The sequence below is a fragment of the Centroberyx gerrardi genome, chromosome 23 (genome assembly GCF_048128805.1).
Source record: "Centroberyx gerrardi isolate f3 chromosome 23, fCenGer3.hap1.cur.20231027, whole genome shotgun sequence".
Taxonomy (NCBI): domain Eukaryota; kingdom Metazoa; phylum Chordata; class Actinopteri; order Beryciformes; family Berycidae; genus Centroberyx; species Centroberyx gerrardi.
This window is the reverse complement of record NC_136019.1, coordinates 660,424-687,213: the sequence shown is the minus strand read 5'-3', so window position 1 is coordinate 687,213 and position 26,790 is coordinate 660,424. Positions and strand designations below refer to the sequence as shown.

Genomic DNA, 26,790 nt, shown 5'->3' with positions numbered 1-26,790 from the left:
TATGAATCAAATTCCATAAATTCAGTAATTCGTACTTCTGTAATTTGTTTATGGTTCACAATCTCTTTTTCCTTAACTTCTAGATATGCCATTTCTATCGTCCTGTTGTCACGAACAATGCAGTAGCCAAATTAAGCTGACTGCATTTCCAATGCAAACTTAAAGTTTTCCTAAATCAGAAAGTGACAAATTCAACTTCAGCTTCAACTTTATTGTCACCGTGCAGCAAATTGTTTTTCCAGCCAGGTTATAAAATATACATTGTTCACAAGAGGCAAAAGCAGACATCATCACATATCTACAACACATTAAAAACATAAACATCAGAAATAATAAGTCATTAGAAATCTTCATTGCACATGGAATAAAGTCTTGGTGGTTTCAATTAATTTCCCCCAAGTAGACCCAAGTTGGTTTCTGGCTGGGTGACCTCATGACTTGTCTGGTGACTAAGTTACTAATCTTAGTCAAAAGTGACACAGTCTCCAACCAGAAATATGCAGCTGCTTTAACATGTCTGTAGGCAGAAGTAGACGAGAACTAATGCTGTCTAGTATCTGCTTTTAAAAAGTTATATTACAAAGTGCTATATATCCATTTGGAGAGAAAAAATCATTACCTGAAGTTCATCTTTTTCATCTTTTTCAAATCTTTAAAATCAAGAGATCCAGTTTGTAAAAAAGGAACCGAGTATTTCAAAGTAGTTGCATGCAGAAAACAGGAAAACAGGACCAACCAATCGCCAAACACTCCAACAGTTCAGAAAGCAAGACAATTTTACACAATTTTAGAATGAATTGATGGAGGCAAAAGGACACACTCCCAGGTGTGGAATCAGTATAAAAACAAAACACATACAGTAACATAAGTATTGACTTAAAAAGGCACATAGACCTATCTAAAGTGCAGTAGTTCTATCACACATCAGAAAATAAGCTGCACAGTGTATCATTTATCATATTTAGTATATATAGAGTATAAGACATTTTTCCTTCTCCTCCATGCTCTTTCTATAAACTTAGCTAAAACTTTTTGTTTTAGCTAAATGTCTTCTCATCAAATGTCAAATGTCTTCTCATCATCTCATCATAAAATAATATATAATAATATATATATAATAATATATAATAATAAAATAATATTCACAATATATTCACGTATTTTTGCTTGCATCAATTAAAAAGCAGATATAGGAGCGCTACTGGTGGGTTCTGTAGTACAAGAGAGTGCTCTTTGGTCTATGGGCAAAAAACTTTGATAAAAAACTTGAAGAAAAAACCAAGGCAACTCCTCTTTGAAGTATCAAAAGGTTAAATACTTTATTACATCATAGAAGAAGAAGGCCCTATGGCTGAAACATATTGGTATTTTTAATGCTTCTATGTGTGAATTTTTTTTTATTTTTTTATTTTTTATTTTTTATTTTTTTTTATTTTTTTTTTATTTTTTTGTTATTTAATAATTTAATTGATGATTAATCTCTTGTTACATGCTTTGGCAATATTGTTTGTTTATGAACTGTCATGCCAATAAAGCACCTTGAATTGAATTGAATTGGTGTAATAAAGTATTTCGCCTTTTGATGCCTCAAAGAGGAGTTGCCTTGGTTATTTCTTCAAGATTTTTATCACAGGTTTTCTCAAGTCACAGCATCTAGTGAAATGAAATACAAAATTAAATTCATTTTCAATATCTCCTGTATCACAAACTGTACATAAACGTGGCTCTTTAGTTATACCCTTAAATCTACCAACCTCAACAGGCAGAAACAAGGTGCCGGTTCTCCAGGACAAATTACAGGACATGTGGGGTTCTGTAGAATAATCTGATTTAAGTTGGACATTGGTTCTAAGCTTTGTCTTATTCCAAATGTCTAGTGATAATAACCTTTGTTCAATTATATTCACATTACAAGTACAAATAAATAGTTTTAAATCTACATTTCTAAACTTTCGCGCTTTTATTTTGAAGACTAAACACCTACAAAATAGAATAAAATGATTCTGGCCAGCGTAATGCTTCTGCTTTTGCTTGCAGCTCGCCCAAGAAGGTTTTAGCTCACACTTCCTGTATTTCTTATCCCTTTGAAGTGCCAGATAAGTTAAGTGGCCAATCAAAAGAACCTGGTCCCTGCCCTTTCCTGTTTGAGTTAAAGCGTTTCGCTTCGTGAAATTTTGTTGCTCTTTCTGAACTGTTGGAATGTTTTGTGATTGGTTGCTTTGCTTCATGACTGAATGTTTTCTTTTCTGATTGTTTGACTTCTGACTTTGCATTGCGTTTTCTGAATTGCTGTGTTGCTCTCTTATTTGTTGCTTTGTTTTGTGATTCGTGGTTTTGTTTTGTGATTTTGTGTCCCACAACATACAGTAAGTCAGGTGGAAAGCGGTCTGTGACATTTCAGACGAGCTGTTGGTCACTTTCTTTATCAGCAGCAGTCACGTCTGAATTCCTGCCCAGATTTTTTTTTTCATCATGTTTTCTGAATTTCACAAAGCCTCCACCAACCACACCAATAATGGCTACCACTGCAAAGACTCCTCCCACTGCATCATGTACACGACTGGCCTGTCCACGACTGGCCTGTTCATCTATGGCATCTGAAGAGCAGAAAACAGATCTGTCAGGTAAATGATGACTGGTCAGGAGAAAAGCCTCCATCTCCTCATCATCAAACCCATGTTGGCGTGTGGTTGGAAACATCTTAGGCAGTTTTCTACATGGACTCACATCACCCAATATCTACTGCAGTTTCACAAAACCATTTATACAACCCCTTATCAACTATAGCTTTATGAAACGTTTTATAAACACGTTAACATATTATCTATCTTATATTTCCATGCAGTGCCTCTTCATAATCGGCCACTAACATGGAGCAGAGTCCAGCCAAACTCTGGTATAGCTGGCATCCTGTATCAGCTGAACTCACCTTTAACCTTGAGGATGATGATGCTGCTGTGCTCAGTGGCTCTCTTTCTGCGTCTTGTTCCATCTGTTGCAAAACGACACTTGTATGTTCCAGTGTCGTTCCTGTTCACGTTCTTAAGAATTAAAGACAGGTTGCCATTCTTGATTTCTCTGTCAAGCAGCTCCACCCGGCCTGTAAAAGATGGATTCTGGTGGGTCGGATCTGAGAGTTTGTTTCGGTAAAAGAAGACGTATTCTGGCACCAGGTCCGGTCTGGTCAACTCCAACACTTTGATGGGTGCATTGTTGGGACCCTCACACTCCAGAGTGACATTGTCTCCTGGATGTGCTGTCAGCTCTTGCAGGCCTAAAGGACAATGGAAAAAACCCCAGAGCAGAGAAGTCAACATCATAATTCTTCCATCAAGAAATACTTAAATTTTTACCAAATGAAACTCAAAAGGACTCCACAGTCAGGACCTGTAGTCAACACTCACATTTGTTTTGACATGAGCCCCATTGGCACAGGACTCTTATTACCTGTGGACGTCTAATTCCATGTGAATCTGCCATGTATCTAATTTGTAAAGTAGATTTTTTTTTAGCAAATTACCGTGTTTATTTTGGCGAAGACAGAGGTCCCTTTATAATACTAATCCTGTGTGAATGAAATTCCAATTTTTGTAATTCATAATTTTGTACTTTGTTTATGGTTCACAATTTGTTTTTCCTCTACTTCTAGATATGCAATTTCTACCTTCCTGCTGTCATGAAAAATCTTTTTGCAGCCAGGTGATAAAATATACATTATACAAGAGACAAAGGCAGAGAGAAGTAATTAAGTCCATAGAAAAAAAGGGAACAGATTCCCACTTTTGCATTGGTTTGTGGTCACCTGGCCTTTCTTAATACAAGTCTTTTTTTCCCCTGAGGGTGGCAGTATGGGTCAGTGGCTGTCCACCAACTGGAGGATGGGTTACAAATCAATACCTCATGAGACCAGGGGCCTCATGTATAAAACCTTGCGTGATTTCCACACTAAAAGGCTACGTAAGCAGCAGTCTGGAAACCTGCATATGCCAAAAAATATTGTGATGTATAAAAGTTACGTACAGTTACAGTTTCCTTTTATGAATATCAATCAACTTGAAATTGTGCGCACGTGAACGAGCATTTACTCCCACCCCGTTTACTCCGACAATTAGTCATAAATGGCTAATGAAACGCCATCCATGAATATTGATATGCATGTAAATGTACTTGTCATTCCATTCTCTTTGTATGAGAAAATGGCGAAGTCGTAGCACAAGATGAAAAAGATATATTTCACAGATTGTGAAATTGGAATGCTTGTTGGGAGGTCGAGGGCGAAGCCAGAGGTATTATTTGGTGGCCTTAATTCGGGTATCACCAGACTTGCTGAAGTTTCCTTGAGCAAGATACTGAACTCCTACCTGTTCCACTAGCTGGCTGACTCTGCGCCCCAACCAGACAGAGGAAAGAGAAAGAGAATTTCCCCTCAACAAATTAAGGTGGAAATACCACTCCAGTGAATCTGTCATTTGATCTAATCTTATTTACAGTCTGTGGGTGTAAAAACTTTTCTGACCTGCTGCAAATCTTTCCAGGAACAAGGAAATACACCAACATCATGTGAACAGTCAGCAAAGGGGAGATGTGTCGACCGCTTCAAGCTATAATATCAACCTTTTGACCACCCTGCAAAATTTGGTGCAGTTTTATTCATGGAAAGTCAGTTCTGTTCAGAAGAAAAGGATTACATACAACAATAGGTGGCCAAGTACTGTTTAGTCCAGAGTTTCTGTTGTGATAGACTATACTCTACATACCAGGTCTCTCTTGAAAAAGAGATTGCATCTCAATGAGACAACCTGGTAAAATAAAGGTTAAATAAAATAAATAAATACTACAGTAAGTCTCTTATTATAACTTCTTAGTGAGCCACCTTTGGCAATATACGCTGTCATTCCGGTTTGAGAGCCAGGGAGATTATAGTGAATGAAGGAGCGGCAGCTTCATATTACAGTGCAGAGTGGTTGGACTGTGGTACAACACATATTTTACCAGCCCAATTTCTGCCCTGACACGCACATAGTTGGCAGTCTGACAACGAATCCAAGACACATCCGTCATCAGGTTTTCCTGGTTACACCAACATAGAGGCTAAGGGACGGAGAAGTCTAAAGTTTAGAATAATATGAAATAGGAATATTTTGGCCAGATTGCCAGGTCACCACCTAAAATTGGTCTGGTGATAGGTTTAATGAAATTCATTGATTTAACCATGCAATAGCCTCTGAAAGGCTAAATAACAACAACACAAGAAAGACTACTGTTTCAAAATCAAATAATACATTTATTTCACAGCAGTGGTGAAGCCAGTAAACCTGAGTGTCCTCGCACAATTTAGGGAAGCGGAGCACTCGGAACATAGGTCTACAAGACGCAAAATAATAGAATTTATGAACGATTAGATGACTGCTAACATCAACAAAATAATAGCCAACAGCGTCAGGGTCATTAAGTAAAAAAAAAAAAAGATGATCAGATCGTTTTGTCTGTCTTTCTGCTCATGCCATGCAGCTCTCTCTCTCTCTCTCTCTCTCTCTCTCTCTCTCTCTCTCTCACTCTCTCTCTCTCTCTCTCTCTCTCTCTCTCTCTCTCTCTGACCGAAACTTCACTTCCCTGTCGTTTCCATTCTGTGGATTGCTACAATGGAAAAAATAGAATTAGGGCCGAAAGTTCTATTTACAACAACGAAAAGCAGGCTGAACCGAAGTGATGTGTTCTGTCTATCTAGACAAAACCCTATGCAAATAACCTAAACTGTCACCAACATGCCAAACCAGCAGAAAAATAAACCAGCTAAATTCTGTCTAATCTAATAAATAAATCCCTTGACAACCAACGCACAACAAACAGCGCTGCCTGTCCATGGTTCTGAAATAACAGTGCTATGTTTCTAAAGGGTACATACAACTTAAACTGGGGAGGCAGAAAATACAACTGAGGAGGCAAAGCCCCCTCTTGCCCCTTCGTGGCGCCGGGCCCGCTTGTGATGTGGAATTTGCATGATATTACATTTGTCAATCATCCTCTGTTTTCTTCTTCCGTGCAAGACATCATCCTCTGATAGGTGGAGGGAGGTGTGTGTGTGTGTGTGTGTGGAGGGGGGCTCCACCTCCACCTCCTCAACCGCCTCTGCCCCCTCTCGCCCGTCTCCAGCTGGATTTAGCCACTTTCAGCCACAGGAAGTGACTTGAGTGACCACGCGCACATGCCCGTGCACGCCCACAGACACGCGCATGTAGCCTACCCACACCCATGTATACGTTCAAATGAGCAGCTCACCGTCAGATGAAGACACCAGGTGCAAGATCCACAGAGCCAAGAGTGGCGCAGATGTTAAAGCCATGGGGCCGTGCGGGCCGGATGTGTTACTGTACCAATCTGATGCTGTAGACTCACTAACGCATGCTCCGCCTGTCAGCTACTAGTTTATATATGCCAACAGAGAGGCGCGCCTCTGTGTCACGTGATTTACAAGCAGAGAGCTGTTTTACAAGAAACGATGCTGCGTTCGTCATGTCGGATTTCCCAACTGCAAACTAGAAATACTGCTCATCTCTGCCTCCCAGTGGTGATTACAAGTAGTACAGATATTTATTATATCAAAAGAATTAAATGTCTGTAGGAACACTCAGACATGCAAGTTCAGGTAAAAAAATAATGTCCAATGACAGTCTTAATCAGCAAAACATTTTAAAACATGTTTATAGTACTGACATTTTTCAGTTAAAATAATTAATTGAAGACATGGGGTGTGGACACCTTTGGAAGAAATTGTTGTAGGCTGAGTGGAAAAAATTAGAGTACTGATGATGATAGAGCTGAGGCGGCAGCAGAAAGTTTTAGCAGAATAATGTTCAGCTATAGCAATTCTGAACACCGACCACAACCTTCACATCCACTCTCCCCTCCTTTAACCACTGCTGCTGAGGCGCCGTGGAGCAAGGCATTAAACTGCTGTCTAGGGGCCACCAGGAGAACAGTCTAGTAAAGCCACACATCAAACTCATAAAATACATTAAAACAAGTAAAACAAGAAGACAGCATAAGGTAAAAGATAAGCATAGAGGATAAAAACAATATAACAGAAAAAACAATAGGTTAAAATACACAGCATAAAAGAAAGTCTATATAAATGAGTTTTAAGAAGTGAAAAGATAATTTACGTTTAATCTAAATTAGATTCAGATGATACTGTAATGATCCCTGTGAGGGATTTATTTCTGAAATATTTAAAAAATTGTTTCGACAAAGTCCAGGTGAACAGCAGCCTCTCTCAGAGTGGATACTTCCAAATAAACAAGGGATCAAATATTACTTGTTAGGATTTGACTTGATCTCTATTGCTGATCTGGCTCTGGACAGCTGGTTTACACTGTCTTATGTTAAATTAACACTGATGATTTACACAAGAAGTAAAAGCAGAAAAACCCTGAGAGAAAACTCAGCTAGAAGTCCTCCATGAAAAATTGTATCTAAGCAATTTCATATGAAATGCACCAATTATCAGAAGTTAAAAGCAGGCCTACAATTATCGATTTAAACCACTAGATGTCAGCAGAGAGCCACTCTGCAGCCAGCAGGATGACAGAACGCTCCATTACATATCTTCACTTATTTAATGGGACAGACACTGGTGTGTTTCCAGTACAGAAATACCATACTGCACCTGTACTGGTCCTACTGGTACAGTACCAGTACAGTCAACTACTAAGCCTGGATTTAGGTAAATGCTGTATAAACAAAGTTAATAATAATTATAATAATAATAATAATCATAATCATCATCATCATCATCATCATCATCATCATGATATTCATCATATCATCATATTATTATCCTTATTAGTACCAGGTGTGTCTCCTTCATGGAAGAACATGTAGAACTGTGTGTTAATTAATAAAGTGTAAATCTGTATGAAGCAGCTAGAAGCAGAGAGCAGCTGAGTCAGCTTGTTGTGGTGTGGCTGTAGATCCATTCAGTAACGTTCTCAGTAAAAGTGAATAGTGTGATAAGGTGGATTTGGTTACTGTGACACAGTAAACTGTCTTGTCTTTAGCCCTAGTCTCTACTCCAAAACACTCTGAGTTGTAGCTTGAACTACCCTGCTGGCTCATTTAGCTCATTTAATTATATTAATATATGAATTAATCTTGCAGCTTTGCATGGTTGTTCTACCATTTTTAGATGCAAAGCAAGTCATGGACCTGGAAACAACCTCACTCACTCACTTTCTCAGTCACTCACATCCTCATGGTTAGCTTATCTGCCCCCTAGTGGCCATTAGGAGGCATGGTAATGTCTACAGACAACACACTGAATCAGGGTCCTTCACTTGCCTCCCCCCTGCAACACTACTGAACTGTGTAGTCCTTGTTCTGCCAAGTTGTTTCCTGCTGTTGTTGAGATTCTGGTATCAGAAAAGGCAAAGGCACTTGATAGGCAAAGGCCTATCAAGTGTCTTTGCTTGGTTGGTTTTTCTCTCCTTTTAATCTCTTCTACCTGTGTTTGTTGTCATTGTATTTTATCACTGTATCACTTCACTTGTATGTTTTATCACAGTGCAAATAAACTAAACTATATTAGACTAAATAACCTCTTTCCTAGTAGCTGCTGCAGAGAAAACCACAGACACTCTGACATAGTCACACATGTACAAAGAGGAAGGGGGTGGGCTTTATTTGGTGTGACTGGTAAAATTCAGTGTTGATCTCATATCGGCAAGCTGTACAATGGGGGGCACATCTCTACAATGGCTGGTCTGTAAGTGTGTGTGTGTGTGTGTGTGTGTGTTTTCCACATTTTTCAAAGATGATTTGGTAACCTTTTAAATTACAGGCCATTAATTATGCAGTAATGCAGCCTGGAAATAACTAAGTAATAGTAACAGAAAACAGCAGAAACCCCAGAACAGGCCTCGCCTGCTGCTGCTTTACAACTACAAATTGTATATTATATGTTCTATAGGTTCTGGATGGTTCTGATATTTATGATGGCTTCTGCCTGATGTCCTTTTCAGGCCACTGAAGGACATGCCCACTCTGGGGTTTCTGTTGTTTTACTTGGATATTACTTAGTTATTCAGTCATTACTGCATAATTACTGGACTGTAATTTAAAGTGTTATCAATTATTTTTAGGACATTTCTGGTTTGTTGGACAGGAGTAAAGATAATAGAGGAGGTGATGCATGAAAAGTCATCGGCTGGATTCAGCCAAACAACGTTGTGAGCACATGCTAAACGTTTTCAGACAAGACAAAACAAGATGAACTTTATTCAGTTTATTTAGTTTAACAGCCCCACACTAGGGTCAGTGCTGTTTCTCAGCCAACAGGGGAATAGATGGCCAGTTGATGCAGTCACAATTATGGAAGACAAACATCAATCAGCTGATTTTTGGAGTCTGAGAGCTACAGTGGCAGTCGTTATAGAAATCCTGTTTCACGTATTTATCCTGCATCTATCCTATATTAGTACTGCAGACAAATCGTTCTTCAATGTTATACAGTAGAACCAAATAAGTATCCTGTAACACAAAATACAATTCATCTTAAGGATGGAAGATATAACTAATGTTTTGCATGCACTACATCCCTGAGTTCCTCAGTTTTCTCAAGTAGAATTGTCTTGTCTGACTGCATGCAAAACCTCAAACCAACCTGAGTTTCATTTCTCTTTAGTGCTGACCATGTTGCCGTGCTGCAGACCCACACAAGGTCGGTACACTTCACCTATGACAGTCCCAGTGTTTTGGATAGTTTTGGAATTTAGACAGTGTTACTTCAGGAGTTTAGTTTGAGAACTGACACTGATGTGGAGGCAGAGACTCTGTAAGAGTGACTCTCTCTCCCCACATCCTTTGGCTGAAAAGACACTGAATCTGAATTTAAAATATGAACTCTTTAGAAGTTTATCAAATTAAAAAATACTGTTTCACTAGTTGTGTCCTTGTGGAGAATAATCTTCCCAACTTGTCACTGAAAGAACAAATTTCTCAAGAATGCAAGAGCAGAGAATATCCTTACAGGTTGAGATGGGCTTTGTGTTTGATGTCACACGATACTTTAAAACATGCGGGTGCATTTCCCAACTGTTTCGAATGGCTCTGTACTATAAACTACACAGCTTCCTACTCATTCTGACTGGCCAAGTCAGTATCAAATGCATCCTCAGTTGGCAAAAAAACAGCCTTTACTTAGTCTGAGAGTTTTTATATCAAGTTTTCTTCCATCCAGGAAAAAAACAACTGCCACAAAATAAATAAACTGAACTGAAACTACCAAAGAGAAATGCTGGGGCAAAAACACCAGAACAGACACGGTTGCGGCTAAACATGCTTGACCATTCTGAAGTGAGTTTGAAAGGAACCCTGTTACGGTGGCCATTTTAGGACATCCTCAGCCGCCTTTGTCATTCGTAGATGTACTTTGTCAGGCTGCCAGAGGGGCAAGGCCCTCTTATCTTTACTTCCTAGACAAAATATAGCTTGGGAAGTGAGTTCATAGGAACTCGCGGTCGTAACACAAACACAGAGGGTGTGTTAGCCTTTGGGTGTCTGACTTTCTTTGCAACGCTCAAAGGGTCATTTCGTTTTGTAAAAATGTAAAGAATCAAAAGTAATTTACCCCCCCATCCCCCCCCCAGCTCCTCTGACTGTGAGTCCCAGTAGATGGCAGTTTTTTCGTGGACAGTCTGTCTCTCTGAGCTGTGAGGACGACAGCTCTGCTGGATGGACGGTGAGGAGGACGACCAGAGGAAAGATGTCTGAGTGTGGAGTTCACTGGGGAGAATCAGCAGGTTCTTCCTGCAGCATCAGTTACACAGTCCAATTGGACAGTGGAGTTTACTGGTGTGAGTCCAGAGAGGGAGCAACCAGCAACACCATCAACATCACTGTTACTGGTAAGACCATACAGCATCTACTCATGAATAACTAAATAACTGTATGTTAATTATAAATATCTATCTATGTAGAACACCAGAGAGCAGTTATGATTGTGACAGTTATTACTATTGTTTTCCATGTCTATGTGAAAAAGGATTGGTTTTAAAATACAAATGTGAAAATATTACGTTCAGCGTGGTGCTGTGATCCTGCAGAGTCCACCAGCAAGAGTAATGATGAAGCTGTCTGTAAATGGATTAAATCATGTAGTGTGTCTCTGTGTTCAGGTGGTGTTAGTATTGATGAAGCTGTCTGTAAATGGATTAAATCATGTAGTGTGTCTCTGTGTTCAGGTGGTGCTGTGATCCTGCAGAGTCCTGTCCTTCCTGTGATGGAGGGAGCTGCTGTGACTCTGAACTGTACAACCGAGACTCCCTCCAACCTCCCAGCTGATTTCTATAAAGATGGCTCCCTCATCAGGACCGAGTCTACAGGACAGATGACCATCCACCATGTTTCCAAGTCTGATGAAGGCCTCTACAAGTGTCACATCTCTGGTCCTGGAGAGTCTCCACCCAGCTGGCTGGCTGTGAGAGGTGAGTATCTTAGAGTTAATTCTTCGACTAACTTTGGTTTCTTTCCTATATTCATGTTATGGGGTTTCTGCACTCATAAGGGTCGCAGAAGACTGTGTGAAAACAATCATCTTACAGAAAATCTTTCAGCATTCAAGCCTCTGTCAGTGTCTCATGATGTTGTTTTTTACCTCTGCTAATGAAGTTGGAAGGAGGTTATGTTTTTATCTCTGTCTATCTGTTCTTTAGCAAGATATCTCAAAAGGTAACAGTCCAAAGACATGCAGGTCAGGTGAATTGAAGACTCTAAATTGCCCATAGGCATGAGTGTGTTTGTGTGTAGTATGGTATAGTAGGTATATAGTATACGATGTATAGTACATATATGATGTATTTAATTATGTATATGAAGTTGTATAGGATGTATATGATGTATACAGTATATAGATGTAGTATGTATGATGTAGTATGTATATGACATGTATGATGCTATGTAAAAGCCCTTTGAGACATGCTTGTGATAGAGGGCTATATAAAGAGACTAGACTAGTAACGGACAGATTTGGCTGAAATCTCGTGGACAGTTTATTAGAGTCAATGATGTTCCAGGTCGGCTGCTAAACAGCGATGCCTTCGCATGCTGTTTTGTCCGAAAATCAAACCTGGAAGACAAACGATAAACAAACATAAACCGTTACAGAGGCTGCAGCTTTGCAGACTGTAAAAAAAGATGGACGTAGTGAGTTTAACGTCACCCATAGGTTTCTGAAGGGCCGCTTTGAAGCCAAAAGATCGGGTTTACAATCGCTGCCATGTTGACAGGTCCCAGGTTGGCTGGCGACCTGTCAATCACTAGGAAAACAGTGGGGTTGTGGTCCCATTGACTTCATGTTGGGCAGTTTGGAGTCTTTTTGGAGCCCCTAGTGGATGTTAAAGGAATCGCTGCCTGGCGCCACTTTCTTATTGGCTTCAAAATTCAGCTGTGGTTTTGGCCGCTTGGTCCCAACAGCTTTCTATGGAAACAAGGACACACAGTGTCATAGATGTGAAGCAGCTACACCGCCATGCCTCCTAACGGCCACTAGGGGTCAGATAGGCTAACTGTGAGTGAATGAATGTGAATGAGTTATCTTACAGGTTAATGAGTTTTTTTCATAGGTGACTCAAGGATAATGTTTTCTTTGATGCAACATCAAAGAAAACATTATCCTTGGGTCACCTATGAAAAATCACCAGTTAGAAAAAGAGGTTTTCTACAATATTCTGTGGCCTCTAGTCTAAAGTAACAATAATCTATTTTTTCCCTGCCCCATAACACAAATTGTCCATAATATATCTGCAGGGGTTGATAGGGTTATTGATCAGTACCAATGACTCAACAATTACTTGACCAGCTGCTACACAGGAATATAAATGATGCTTGGTGCGTCCTGTGGTCTAATGCACATACCATACCAGGACCTTTGTCACATGTCATGCCCCCCTCTCTCCAAGTGTCTCCTGTCACTCTCCGCTTACTAATTAGGGAAAAAATGTAGGAAAAAAATATGTTTGTGTTTCCTGCGGTGAGACCAAGTCATCTGTGTGGATTAACCAGTGATTTAAATTATTATTTACTGCTTTTAATTATTATTTCTTGTTGTTTGTTTCAGCAAGTCCCACAACTGCTGCTGCTACTACTTCCTCCTCTCCTTCTAACTCCTCCTCCTCCTCTCCTCTCTCCTCCTCTCCTCTCTCCTCCTCTCCTCCCTTCCCATTGTGGTCTGTTATACTGGTCTGTGGTCTGGTTGTACTGGTTGTACTGGTTGTACTGGTTGTGATGGTGTGGCTGTGCGTCCGGAGGAAACCCAAAAGTAAGACACAGACCTTACATTTTACACTGAACATTTCTCGTTTGGGCTTACTTGTACGAGTACTTTTACATTTACTTTGACATTACATTACCATTTACTTTATTTATTTTACATTCGCTTTCACATTAACCTTTAAAGTTTACAATACATTTTACAATTTTATATTTAAAAATTTAATTTCAATTTTCACATTTTGTATTTTACAATTACGTTTTTTTGTTTTGAATTTTCAAATTGACATTTTAGCTTTACATTAGCATTTACTTTACAGTTTTATATTAATACAATAATTTACTTTACATTTTTAATTCACATTCACATTTACAGTTGACATTCTATATTTATATTTTGCATTTACTTTTACATTGACTTTGACATTAACGCTGCCATTTACTTTGTTGTTTTTTATTCACATTTATATTTCACAATTTTACATTTTCTGGTTATATTTACATTCATAATTACATTTCACATTATATTTTACATTGACAAACAATTCCATATTTCAAATTTCAACTCCAATTCCAGTTTCCTCAAATTAAATGTCCATTAGGATTCTCATATATGATAGTGTTGTCCATTTTTGTGGATGACAATGTTATATGTGTGTGTGTGTGTGTGTGTGTTTGTGTGTGTGTGTTCCATTGCATTCTAGGTCGTGATGTAGAGGCGGGAGCTGATGACGTCACATACAGTGACATCAAAATAACACGTGACTTACAGCAGCCAATCAGACAGAGCAAAGGTAGTATGGTGTTGTTCTGCTGTCTTATCTGAGGGAATTCTCAGAAGAATTGATGTTCTCCTGTGTGTGTGTGTGTGTGTGTGTGTGTGTGTGTGTGTGTGTGTGTTTACCACACCTGATTTTTTACTCTTTGCATTTTACATTTTATATTGCGAGGGCTTGGAGCCAATGGGGCGTAAGTGCGTTATAGTAGATTTTACAGGAGAGCCAAACATTTTTTTGATCAAACTTGGATCAGCTTCCGTTAACATACTAAGCACAGTATTTTAACTTTTTGTGTTATCAGATTGAGCATTACCAAAAGAGTGAAATACGCCTTTTTGGCACAAACATTGTCCCAATACAGCCATGCAGGATGTGGGCGTATGTAAGTAAACAATTGTAAAACATTCATTTTAATACAAATCTAGCAATTACACTTCAATCAACACTGAAATATAAAACAAGATCAGTTTTTGTTTAATTAAAACTTATGGGTCATGATTTCAGTTGTGTCCTTTTGGCACTGAAAAGATCTCACTGAGACCTTTCAATTGATATATAATACTCATATTCGCCCAAAATCGCACTTACGCCCCTTTGGCTCCAAGCCCTCGATTGACAGAGGCATTTAATTTACTTTACATTCACGTTTTTTTTATTTTAATTTATTTTTAGACTTTACATTTATATTTTACACGTACACCTTACATCTTACATACACTTTTACATTTACATTTGAATTATTATTATTATATTTGCATATTTACATTTATGTTTAGATTTGTTTAGATGTTACATTCATTTGTTAGATTTTACATTTCAGTTTTACATTTACAACCAAAACAACAACTTCTAAATGTCCTTTAGTCCTTCAGGTAAGTTGTGTGTGTGTGTGTGTGTGTGTGTGTGTGTGTGTGTGTGTGTGTGTGTGTATGTGTGAATGTGTGTGTCTGTTTCTACCCTGTCGTGATCAGAACCTCTCTGCGGTCTGCGCCATCCAGCTTCCTCTTTCACACAGTTAAATTAGGCCACTGGCCTCTTTCAATGCAGAGAAGTGTTATAAAGTAAAAAAAAAAAAAAAAAAAGCAGGCAGACTCGACCTTAAATGACTCTAACTCACATTCTGGACACATTACTGTATAGACACGTTACCTGTACATGTGTCATTTGGATAATCTGAATATTTTACAATGCACATTTGCACTTCTAGGTACATTCTGTCATATGTTCTGCATGTGGAGAGGAAACTGTGAACAAACATGTGAATCCGTCAATGAAGACGCTTATTTTAATTATGTGTTGTATTATCATCAATTTGTTCATTTACTATTGCATTTTCTTCAATATTGTATGTTTTTTCAGTTTTTACCTACATCCCATTGTCTGCTATTGCAATGACTAAACTTTGCAATTGTTTTTTTTTTTTAATATTAGTCTCATTATTAGTAGCTGTTGTAGTAGTAGTCACGGTAGCAATATGGTATATTTTATTACTATCATATATTTTCCAGACTGTGTTCCAGATCCAGTCTACTCAGCAGTGAAAGGAACCGGAGACGTCACTTATGGACAAATAGCCATCAAACCACGCAGCAAGAGAGGTAGATCTCCTCTTCCTTATAGAAACTTTACAGTTTTATCACCACCCTGCGACCAAGCAGGTGCGTCTCCATCATGGAGGAACACCTTACGGCTTATAGCACATTATTTATTAGCAAACAGCTGATAAAATGGAAGGCCTACATACATACATAGAATACAGTATCGTCAGCAAACCTAGGTTATAGCATTTTACATACATACATAGAAACACTGCTGATAGAATAATGTGATTCACTGTTACATGCCAGAGTATGTGTTGTCTTACCATCATACAATTATTTTATTATATACAGTGACAGGTATCATATATATTTTTCAAATATCGGTGCTAAAACAATACTTTTAAAACAGTACCTTTGCCTAAACAGTGCCTGAACCGATACCTTCTTTAAAATGAACGATGACGTCTTTTTTATTGCAAATGCAAAGAAATTGAACAATATATTAACTCTTACCTGTTTAAATTATACTTATAAATAAATACAAAACACCATTAACAAATTTACATAACAAGTTAACAATAAATAAAACATAACCAAACTACAATAATTTAACAGTAAATAACTTAACTTCTTAACCTGCAAAGTGTTGTGCGTGCTCCTCCTCTTTCACAGGTTTTGGTATATTGCCGAGGGACTTTTATTCTGAAGGGCTACGTGACCTGTGCGTGCGGCAGCGTAGCGGCGACGTCATCAGCGAGCTAGCGTTAGCTTTAGGTTCCAGCTCCTGAAAGCTGCGTTTTGGGGAAAATGGAAGAGTTTATTGGAACTTTGATGGTACTGTCTAAATGATACTAAGACCGAGAGGAAGGGTGAAAGTCTGAGCCACGGAGCCGTTTGGAAACCGCAAACAAAACTGAAGGCTTGTTTCAGAGCACCAGAGGGCGGATATTTCACTCAGCATCTCATTGTATTTTCAAGTGGCACCGAAATCTGCGTTGAGATTCGGTCCGGTTGTATGGGAACTGGTGCCACCATACACTAGAAGACTTTGAAAAGACTTTGAAAAGACTAAAGTCTGACACCCTCTCACATCCAGCTCACATCTAAAGTCACTGAGTTTTTAGTCACAGACTCTAAGATTTTGCAAAGACTTTGAAAAGAACGTCATTGAACTTCACTATTTGCATGAGCCAAGACTAAAGACTTCCGATAATATTAAACATGTTTGATTTTATCGGAACGTCAAGACAAGAAAAAGACTGACTTAAGACGGCTCGGACTGAATTTTCTGACCACCTTACACCAAACGATCGAGATGACGGGAGCGCGCCACAACTCTAGCAAAACTCTCATGATTTTATTCCGACATTGGAAATTTGTCTGCGACAGTGAAATCGCTTGAAAAGTCGTTTGGTGTAAGGTCGCCCAGATTTCGGTACCCGACCCTAATCACCATACATCACTGTATGACAGCAATCCATGTAAACTAGTAGTAATGCAACTTTAACTTGCTTATATTATTTAGATACTGCTTAACAAGGAACAGACATGAGTTGTAGAAAATGATTTTATAAACCCTGATACAGTCTGATAGTGTTCAGCTATAGAGGAGTGATAGCATTCTGTAGCATACAGAATATCAAACTACAGCATGCTGTAGTTTGATAGCATACAGTTATAGAGAGTATTTAGCTCTTCATGACCATGCTGTTGTGGTAAAAACAAAGAGAGGCGTCAGAAACTTCAGAAAAAAATCACTTCCTGTTCATTTCCTTTCAGCTGAGCCACATGCTCAGCTCCAGGAAGATGCCACCCACCCCCCTCCCCACAACCACCATGCCACACACAGTCACTATATAAAGAAAACCACCTGAAGAGCCCTTTTTTGGCTCTCTGGGTTGTACTCTGTATTACTATTAGCTGGCAGACCGGCTGCTTGTCAAATTACATTGTGAGATGGAAGCTGAACAGGAAAACATATATTAAATTGAATAACAAAAATAAAATATAAAACGCCTTTTGAACACCTTTATTTATGTTGACATCCTACGCCAAAACATGAAATGCACCTCTTAGTGTATTGACTTCACCAAACTCTCTGTCCTACTTGAAAAGGGGGGGGGGAGGGGGGTTACATCACCTGAAAGCCTTCTATTGCTGTTCTTCATAATGTTTTAAATGTGTGTGTGTGTGTGTGTGTGTGTGTGTGTTCAGACTCTCCATCACAACAAGACGAGGTCTTGTACTCTTCGCTGAGGTAGACCTTCACACCAGTTCAACCAGTGATGTTCAGCTGGAGGACCGCCGGCCGCAACTGAACCCCAAAGCCCCTTCAACCCGGTCTCAGTACATCCTTTTATTTATTTTGTTTTGTACTGTTTGTGTCTTAATGTTCTTACTCATCTCACTGACCTTACTGTGGGCCAAATACCTAAACATGTGAACCTAAATCCTCCAGGTTCTCAAGATCCATTTGCTTCTAGTGTGTTTTTCAGTGGGGATTCTGTGAATTGATGAATGTCGTATGATGTGTGTCTTCGGACAGAGCCAGACTGTAGAGTTTCCCACCACAAGTGTGACACAAAGCTCAAAATGGCCGCTGTGGGAATAAGGTTTACACTGCATTATGTTTTACATCTTTGATATGTTGTCTCATCGTACATTTTTGATTTTTTGTTTTTCTTTGTCTTACTACTATTTTGCACAACCCTCATAATGCAAATCTTTTCATACTTTCATACCTACATTTCTATTTAATAGGATCTGGTGATAATTGTCAGTTGTTTTATGTTTAATATATATATATACCCACATTTGCTCTATTCTTATTTATATTCTATTTATCTTTTCTGGATTCTGTTAGTATTTGGCGTTGCAACGACTCAACGTCCCCACAGGATGAATAAAGTTTAATCTAATCTTATTTGTCATCTTATATGTGTGTATGTGTGTGTGCTGCACAAAGCCGTGAGATGGAAAAATGGCAAACTTGTGGCTAACCAGCAACACGTCCTCTCTCTGTATGTGTGAGTGTGTTAATGCGTCAGTGTTTTTTTCCACAACAAGTACTGAAGAACAACCGCAACCGCAATCTATTAACAACATGCAGGGTCTTTCAATGCTATAAAGTGATATACGGGGCTTTGGTATAGAACTGGTGTGCGTGTGTGTGTGTCTCTCTCTCTCTCTCTCTGTGTGTGTGTGTGTGTGTGTGTGTGTATACAAAGAGACTTCTATTCCAACAACTGATCTTTCAATCAGTGTAAAATCTGGACGATCCAGTCTGTAAAAGTTTTCTTATTTAGTCAAGCAGGGGGACTTTTCATACTTTGACTTAAATGTTTTATATTGAATGTAATTACCTTAATTATTTATGTCAGTTTCAATAAAATTGACAAAAAAAAAAAAATCAAATGACCAATTTAATCCATTTTGAATTCAAGCAGCAACCCCACACAATGCTGAGAAAGTCAATGTGGCTGAATACTTTCTGAAGGCACAAACATGTAGAATACACAGATACTGATACCATGTGGAAATACAAACAACACTGTCACTGCTTATAGACAACACTCACTATAAGCAAATATCTGTTTTTTACTATAATTAGAACCTCAGTTCTGTCTTTATTCAACTGCAAGAAACTCTGTGACATCAGACGTTAACGTGTTTAATACACTGAACCAGTTGGTTGATACAGAAATATACAACTATGCATCTTCAGCATAGCTGTGAAACTTGACTCATGCTCTCTGTTAATGTTTCCTAAAGGTAACATATAAAGACTGAATAATGAAGAAGCTTGTATACATTTTTGCATTAAGATGTCAACAGTCAAAATATTCAGTATACTGTAGTTGAATTCATCAGAGGAAAATTATTTCCTACATTTCACTGTTAAACATGGAAAGCTTAACATAATAAGGGCATGCATTCAAGTATTCATAAGTGGATTCAAAGGTGGACACTACTGTTGAATAAAATATAACAAAATAATTTAAACTACATCAAAGTTCTTCAATACAGTGTCACGAAAAGTAAATCAATTAAGGTTTCAGGAACCTCATTAAAAATATAGCTTGGATCACAAAGAACATTTAAATATATAATGTGTGTGTGTGTGTGTGTGTGTGTGTGTGTGTGTGTGTGTGTGTGTGTGTGATGGCTCTTCAGGAGGCCTGACTGAGTAAAGTGCTGCTGACACGATTTGACAGCAGTTTGGTTTCTCTCCAGTGTGACTGCTGCTGTTTCTTCAGCGCAACTAACTGAGTGAAGCTCCACTGCTGTTGACAGCCGTACGGTTTCTCTCCAGTGTGTCTATAAGGTGCTAAAGCTCTTCTAACACTGCGGACAGCGGTACGGTCTCTCTCCGGTGTGGCTCCTCTGCTGCAGTCAGAGGCTCTGAGATGTGGGGAAGCCTTTGTCACACTGGTTCGGTTTCTCTCTAGTGTGAGTGAATCAATGTTTTGTTCACCTGCTCAGCTGAAAGACTAACCTGTCTGGATGCCTGCAGCAGGTGTAGGCATGTGCAGTTTTCTCCTTAAGGGTAAGAGGGTCACTTCCTATGGTAAGGTGTCTTTTTTTCTCTCTTCTTTTTTCCTATCTTAAGAACATACTATTTTAACACACTTATTGATGTGCCATAATGGGTTTTAATGATATAATAAAGATGTACCTTTTTTATCTGCAGAGAAAAAAAAGTAAGACTATGATGAGAAGTAACTGACAGGTACTGTCTCAAAATGACTAGGCCTGGTCATGGTTGGGCACCGTCTGGTTTTCTGAGTGTTAAAAAGAAGTGTTTTCACACAATGTGTTTAACTTGTATAACAGAGAAGGGTTCAAGGATTTCATAAAGTTTATCAGATTGGCAAATTTTGGTCTGGAAACCTTGCCCACATGAAGTCAAACTGCCCCAAAGACTACCACCCACGCAGTGTAGTGCCAGTCCCAACGGGGCTAGCAGTTGGGATGATAAAAGGACGTTGGACGAGGTTGGTTGAGCTCAAAGTGTTAATCTAACTTATTTATATTGTCTGAACTTTATTTACAAGAACATTTTTTTTGGAAACAGAGGTCAGAAGCTGAAGGGTGACAGAATGAATAAGAATGAAGGAAAGTTATTTGAGCTGTCAATCAGGACCCGGCCAGCAGAGGGCAGAACGTCACCACAGATCCTCCTGATGATGTCACCAACTCTGCTCTGATGTCACCATCATGGACTCTTCATTTCTACTCCCTGATGTAACTTTACAGATAAAAAGAACCTATTGTTAATATTTTATAAGGATATACTGAACTTATCCTGTAATCTTCCAATACAAACACAGTGACATTGATCAATAAATGTCTTTACTGTTGGGTTTTGTGTAATTACGTGACATGTAGCCCAAACTACTGTGAATAGATTCTATGTATACCTACTTGTGATTTTGTATACCTCTTATATTTGCCTATTACTTCTTATCAACAAAAGCAACATTACTGCTACTGCTACTACAATTAATCATCACAGTCATGATGATAATATCGCTTTTAATAATGCAACTTTCTGTTTCCTCTCTATAAACAATCCATAATATCACAGAAATACTGAAACACTGCTTGCATTCATTCTCAAATGAATAAAGGACAGATACAACACAAGAGAAAATCTATTCATGTTCCTATAAAAACATTCATGGAGTGGGTGTGGGCTGCCGTTATAGTAACTATTGTAACATAATTACTATGTTTACTATAAAATTGATGGGTTTGGGTCCTGGCTGAATTCCAGTAGGCCAGTAGGTATACAGTATACTCTCTCTCTCTCTCTCTCTCTCTCTCTCGTCCATTCATCTCAGAAGTGATGCTCAGTGGTGACATCGGCAATGACATCACCATGCTCAACATCCAATCCCCCATCAGCCTGGCTGGGTGGGGCTGTTGCCGTGGAGACGGGCGGGTCATTTCCTGCAGTCAGAGAATTTAGACAACTCATCTTCTGACAAATCATCTGAAATCAACACGGGAAACTAAGAGAATGCAGCTGATTTTTGCTTAACGCTTAATTGGTTGGTTAATTGAGTCATTCATTCATTCATTCATTAGTTAGTGCTCATCAGTTTTTAGAAAGTTGGTTGATTATTTCATTAGTCTGTTACCTCCAGGCCGGTGGCAATACATAGACAGCATCAGGAGAGTTGAGATGCAGTAAGGGCAGAACACCACTAGGTGGCAGACCAGTCTGTCAATAGACAGGAGGGGAGCTGGGGGAGGGGGCGGAGCTGCGGCAGGGGGCGGGGCTAGGGAGAGAAGCACACCGGGTCAGTCAACATCTAGATGAGAGTAAATCATTGACCACATAAGCTTATTAAAATACTGAAATACACACACACACACACACACACACACATTGTGAAGCACTATGTTCAGTTGCAGTTGCAGTTTTAGCACAGTTCACCATGTAACATTTAGCTGCATGGAACAACAAGAACAGTCAGCAGTTTAATAATTCAACTGTTATCTACATGTAGGAAATAACATTTTAGAGTTTAGTTTGTTTATTTTAACATATAAAAATGAAAACAAGGAAGTGAAAAAATGGATAAGATATACTTGTGAGGTTAAAAACAAGGGGCTTCTAAAATGTTTCACCTCAAAAGAAACAAATAATATAAAATAAATGTCAAGATGAGATACAGAGAGAGTGACTGAATTTAAGAGAAACTAAACAATAAAAAACACAAAATGGCGGAATTGGTAAAGCTAGACAAGCTAAGATTTGTATTGATAAAGTGTTGATGTCAGAGTAACTTCCTCACCTCTCACAGCCAGCCAGCTGAGTGGAGACTCTCCACGACCAGAGAGGTGACACTTGTAGAGGCCTTCATCAGACTTGGAAACATGGTGGATGGTCATCTGTCCTGTAGACTCGGTCCTGATGAGGGAGCCATCTTTATAGAAATCAGCTGGGAGGTTGGAGGGAGTCTTGGTTGTACAGTTCAGAGTCACAGCAGCTCCCTCCATCACAGGAAGGACAGGACTCTGCAGGATCACAGCACCATCTGAACATGGAGAAACAAGAGAGACAGAAGGACAGACTGGTAGATTTGCACATGTTCTAGGCAACTTAGAACTAAATACCAACAGAGTTAATGGAACGGAGAATGTGCCATAAAATTGTGGCTTCTTGGAGTGACATGAATCAGTTTTCCAGGCTGTTCCTACAGCGCAAACAATCAAGAAATATTTCTTGACCTGGCTGGAGAAGAGGTTGATGTTTGGTTTCTGAACTGTCTAAAGCAGAATTTGGCTGTTTGGAGGGTTTCTATACTATTTAGAGCAGTCTGATGTTTGGGTTCTGAACTGGTTAGAGTAGAGGGTTAGGGTTAGGGTTAGGGTTAGTAGTAGTACTCTAAGGAGCAGTGCAAGTAATGGTGGTGGTATTATTATTTTTCTTCTTCTTTTTATTATTATTATCTCTATCTCTAGGCCTCTGATGTTTGTGCTCGTACCGTGGACGGTGATGTTGGCGGAGTTGCTGCGCTGTCCTGCGGCAGACTCACACCAGTAGGTGGCGGTGTCGGACCTCTTGGTAGTGAGGAGGCTGCACCCAGAAGCCGTGGGACTCCCCCAGTCGTCCCCGCAGCCCGACAGCCTCCCGCCGGTCGGCCCGGACCGCCTCACCCTCCACCCGTCGGAGCCGATCTGGTCCTCGCAGCTCAGAGAGAGACGCTCGTACTCAAACAGCTGAGATCTACCGGGAGCGACGGTCAGAGAGGCTGGAGGAGAGACCGCTGAGGACAGACACACCGCACATGGACGTCAGCTGGGTGTGGTAAGGTGTGGTAAACCTCTCTCTCTAAGGTGTGGTAAACCTCACCGTGTGTTCACACTGTGAGCAACACGATCAACAAGCCACCCAAAGGTCCCTTCATCTCCCACAGAGCTGAGCGACCGACGTTTGGACGATCAAAAAGTTTGTTGGCCGAGAAAAGTCGGCCACGGCTGAACTTTTTGTTTGTTTCCCTACCGATGTGACGTAGTTTCATGAACAGTAGTTCAAAATGGACGAGAAATGAATTACAGCCACTCAGAGCGTCCTAGTTCTCTACAACTTTTTTAGGTTTTTTCATTACAATGGAGAGCAAATAACGAGCAAACAAAAATAAATTTAATTACAAGCCATATCTAAAAGGAAAAAAAACACATCAGGGAGCACTGAGGATGAATATGATGAATATTCTCTCTAAACTGAGTTTGATGACCTCTGATTAAAATGTATCACCTTGACCAAATAATATCTTGTCAAACATCACTTGCTGCTTCAGTTTGTCCCCAGGAATTTAGCGGACATCAGCAGGATTGGTGGTTTTGATAGTAAATGACATTAAATGGAGAAACTTTGTCAAATCTTAGGGTTTTGTGAATTGATGCCTCTGGACACAATAGTGTATTATCATATCAATGAAGGATACTAAGAATTTGAAGGAAAAGTCCAAGGCACTCTTCTTTGAAAAACTTTAAAAAGCCTTTATTTTATGGGCTCATCTAGGGACATTTAAAAACACAAAACTTCAAAGCATTTCGGCATTGGCCTTCATCAGGGAGCTTCAAATAATTCATGTTCAAATGTTCAAATGTTCATGTTTCTTCTTTGTTACGAGGAATTTGGCTCCACCTATTAAGGCTTCATATCAAAATCAATTATATTGTTTGTCTCTCCAGAGCAGCTCTGCGTCCCAGAAGTGTTTGTAGAACTAAAACAGCACACTGCAAACGTAATGCTGTGAAAAAGGTCAAAATGCATGTAAGTCAAGAGGAAAGAAGATGTTTAATTTGTTGCTGAAGAGGTGACTTTGTGGACATCAATGATTTATCTTAAAGAAAGCAAGAAGATTGTTTACCTTCCATCAGCAGCCAGCTGGGTGGAGACTCTCCACGACCAGAGATGTGACACTTGTAGAGGCCTTCATCAGACTTGGAAACATGGTGGATGGTCATCTGTCCTGTAGACTCGGTCCTGATGAGGGAGCCATCTTTATAGAAATCAGCTGGGAGGTCGGAGGGAGTCTTGGTTGTACAGTTCAGAGTCACAGCAGCTCCCTCCATCACAGGAAGGACAGGACTCTGCAGGATCACAGCACCACCTGAACACAGAGACACACTACATGATTTAATCCATTTACAGACAGCTTCATCAATACTAACACCATCTGAACACAGAGACAAACTAAATGCTTCAAAGACAAATACAAAAACTTTCCCTAATAAAGTGACAAGGACTTAGCAAAGAAAAAAAAGACTAAAATTCAAATTGTCACGGTGTAAATTCTGTTGGATTCTCATGGATTTTGTCCATACGGCTCCATTCTGTGATTGCACTACGGCGCCCCCTGCTGACATACTGCAGTCCCACCACTGGCTTATGGTTTATGTTTCGATTGAATTGATCAAAGACACTTATTTTCCAGGAGTTTGACAAGGAGAAACATTTGATTCCACTGGTAATGAACGTAAAGAGTAAAGCAGACTCGATTTTTAGTTACAGGGTCTATGGAAGACGTTAAAAGGATGTTCTAATTAAAAACTCTGCAAGAATCTGTGTGAATATACCTTACTGTATTACTGTAAATGTAGATTGGGGGTTTTAAACAAATAAAACCCTAAAACATTACAACTTGCTCATTATAAAAACAGCATCATTTTACCGATCTTACCAGTGACAGTGATGTTGACGGTGCTGCTGCTCTCTCCCAGTTCAGACTCGCACCAGTAAACTCCGCTGTCAGAGTGTTTCACCGTGTTCAGGACGCAGCGGGCGGTGGCCGCGCTGCCCCAGTCCTGACCGCACCACGACAGCTTCAGACTGGAACAACGCAAACCCAAAGTTTGAAATTTTGACCTTTGAGAACAGCGCCCCCACCAGGCCAGTCGGTGTAATTGTTTAAACGCTTGAAACAAACAGCGAGTCCTCGCACAAAAAAAACAGATTTCTATTGTTTATTTTTGGTGCTTCGGGCTAATATGGACAATCTTGAAATCTCTGAAATTTTAGCACTTGCCAGAAAGAGAAAGAAAAATACAATAAGAAGAAACAAAATGTGCGCTATCTTGGTTTATTTAAATGTTTTTTAAACACTGGAACACAGTACCATCATGCATCATCCCTCCAGGTTTTGTCAAAATCAGATGAGTGGTGCCTGAGATATGGCAGTTGAATGAAAAATTTTGATAACAGCTCCCCCATCAGGCCAATCAATGTAATGATTTTAAACTCCAAGATGGATCTGAGATATCATGTTAGAGTTAAAACGTTTTTGACCTTTTATTATAGCGTAGCAGGCGGGCCAATCAGTGTGATTTTTAAAAAAAAATGCTGGAACACAGTGCAAAGATGCATCATCCGTCCAAATTTCAAAATTTAAATCAGAAATTAAGACACAGAAAATAAAATAAGAGGAAATGAATAGGAATTGAGCAAAAGGGCGGTTTAATCATACCACAGCTGACACCACAACACTAGATACATAAAAATAAAAAGTGAAAATATGTCAATGAAAGGATGTGCAACGTAACAACAGTAGAACAAACTGGGACAAAGAAAAAAGAGTTAAAAAATATGGAAAATATTTGTACATTTGAAAATATGTTGCGCACTATTTGATGTTTTGATGTTTTGCTGTCTCACCCGTCTGCAGTGTATCTTCTCACCCTCCACCCGTCAGAGCCGGGCCGCTCACAGCTGAGAGAGACGCGCTCATACTCAAACCACTGAGATCTACTGGGAGAGACCGCCAGGGAGGCTGGGCGAGAGAGAGAGAGAGAGAGAGAGAGAGAGGGGGGGGGGGGGGGGGGGGGAGGGGGGGGGAGCGGGAGAGAGAGAGAGGGAGAGAGAGAGAGAGAAAGAGAGAGAGAGACAGAGAGAGAGAGAGAGGAGACAGAGAGAGGAGGGAGAGAGACACAGAGAGAGAGAGAGAGAGAGAGGGAGAGAGAGACAGAGAAAGAGAGAGAGAGAGAGAGGGAGAGAGAGAGACAGAGGGGGAGAGAGAGAGAGACAGAGAGAGAGACAGAGAGAGAGGGAGAGAGACACAGAGAGAGAGAGAGAGAGAGAGAGAGAGAGAGAGACAGAGAAAGAGAGAGAGAGAGAGGGAGAGAGAGAGACAGAGGGGGAGAGAGAGAGAGACAGAGAGAGAGGGAGAGAGACACACAGAGAGAGAGAGAGA

General features: G+C 39.7%; 3 protein-coding genes across 4 annotated transcripts in view; 1 reads left to right on the top strand and 2 right to left on the bottom strand.

Annotated features, from left to right (window-relative positions):
• Window positions 1–190: 190 nt before the first annotated feature.
• Window positions 191–6,389, bottom strand: LOC139926523 (uncharacterized). Its single transcript, XM_078291684.1, has 3 exons — window positions 6,280–6,389; window positions 2,930–3,274; window positions 191–2,597 (listed from the first exon to the last, which is right to left on the bottom strand). Exons 1-3 carry the CDS (start codon window positions 6,341–6,343, stop codon window positions 2,398–2,400), a joined length of 609 nt encoding a protein of 202 aa, XP_078147810.1. The 5' UTR covers window positions 6,344–6,389; the 3' UTR covers window positions 191–2,397.
• Window positions 6,390–8,690: 2,301 nt separating this feature from the next.
• On the top strand, window positions 8,691–18,852 carry LOC139919723 (sialoadhesin-like). Its single transcript, XM_078291656.1, has 8 exons — window positions 8,691–8,761; window positions 9,680–9,715; window positions 10,644–10,901; window positions 11,238–11,480; window positions 13,112–13,312; window positions 13,968–14,057; window positions 15,551–15,640; window positions 17,798–18,852. Exons 1-8 carry the CDS (start codon window positions 8,731–8,733, stop codon window positions 17,842–17,844), a joined length of 996 nt encoding a protein of 331 aa, XP_078147782.1. The 5' UTR covers window positions 8,691–8,730; the 3' UTR covers window positions 17,845–18,852.
• A 67-nt stretch (window positions 18,853–18,919) lies between these two features.
• The window catches only part of LOC139919721 (sialoadhesin-like), a 10,128-nt gene continuing 2,257 nt past the window's right edge, over window positions 18,920–26,790 (bottom strand). Inside the window, exons 2-9 of one of the 2 annotated variants that reach the window (XR_013507962.1) lie at window positions 26,256–26,370; window positions 25,285–25,433; window positions 24,472–24,714; window positions 23,080–23,361; window positions 22,387–22,629; window positions 21,727–21,867; window positions 21,322–21,535; window positions 18,920–20,831 (exon numbers count right to left, since the gene is read on the bottom strand). Coding sequence is in view for 1 of the 2 variants with exons in the window: in XM_078291653.1 (XP_078147779.1) it covers window positions 21,423–21,535; window positions 21,727–21,867; window positions 22,387–22,629; window positions 23,080–23,361; window positions 24,472–24,714; window positions 25,285–25,433; window positions 26,256–26,370 (1,286 nt within the window). In the remaining variant the exon portion in view is untranslated. Of the gene's footprint in view, window positions 21,536–21,726; window positions 21,868–22,386; window positions 22,630–23,079; window positions 23,362–24,471; window positions 24,715–25,284; window positions 25,434–26,255; window positions 26,371–26,790 lie in introns of both variants that reach the window. The other variant, XM_078291653.1, reaches the window with a different exon arrangement.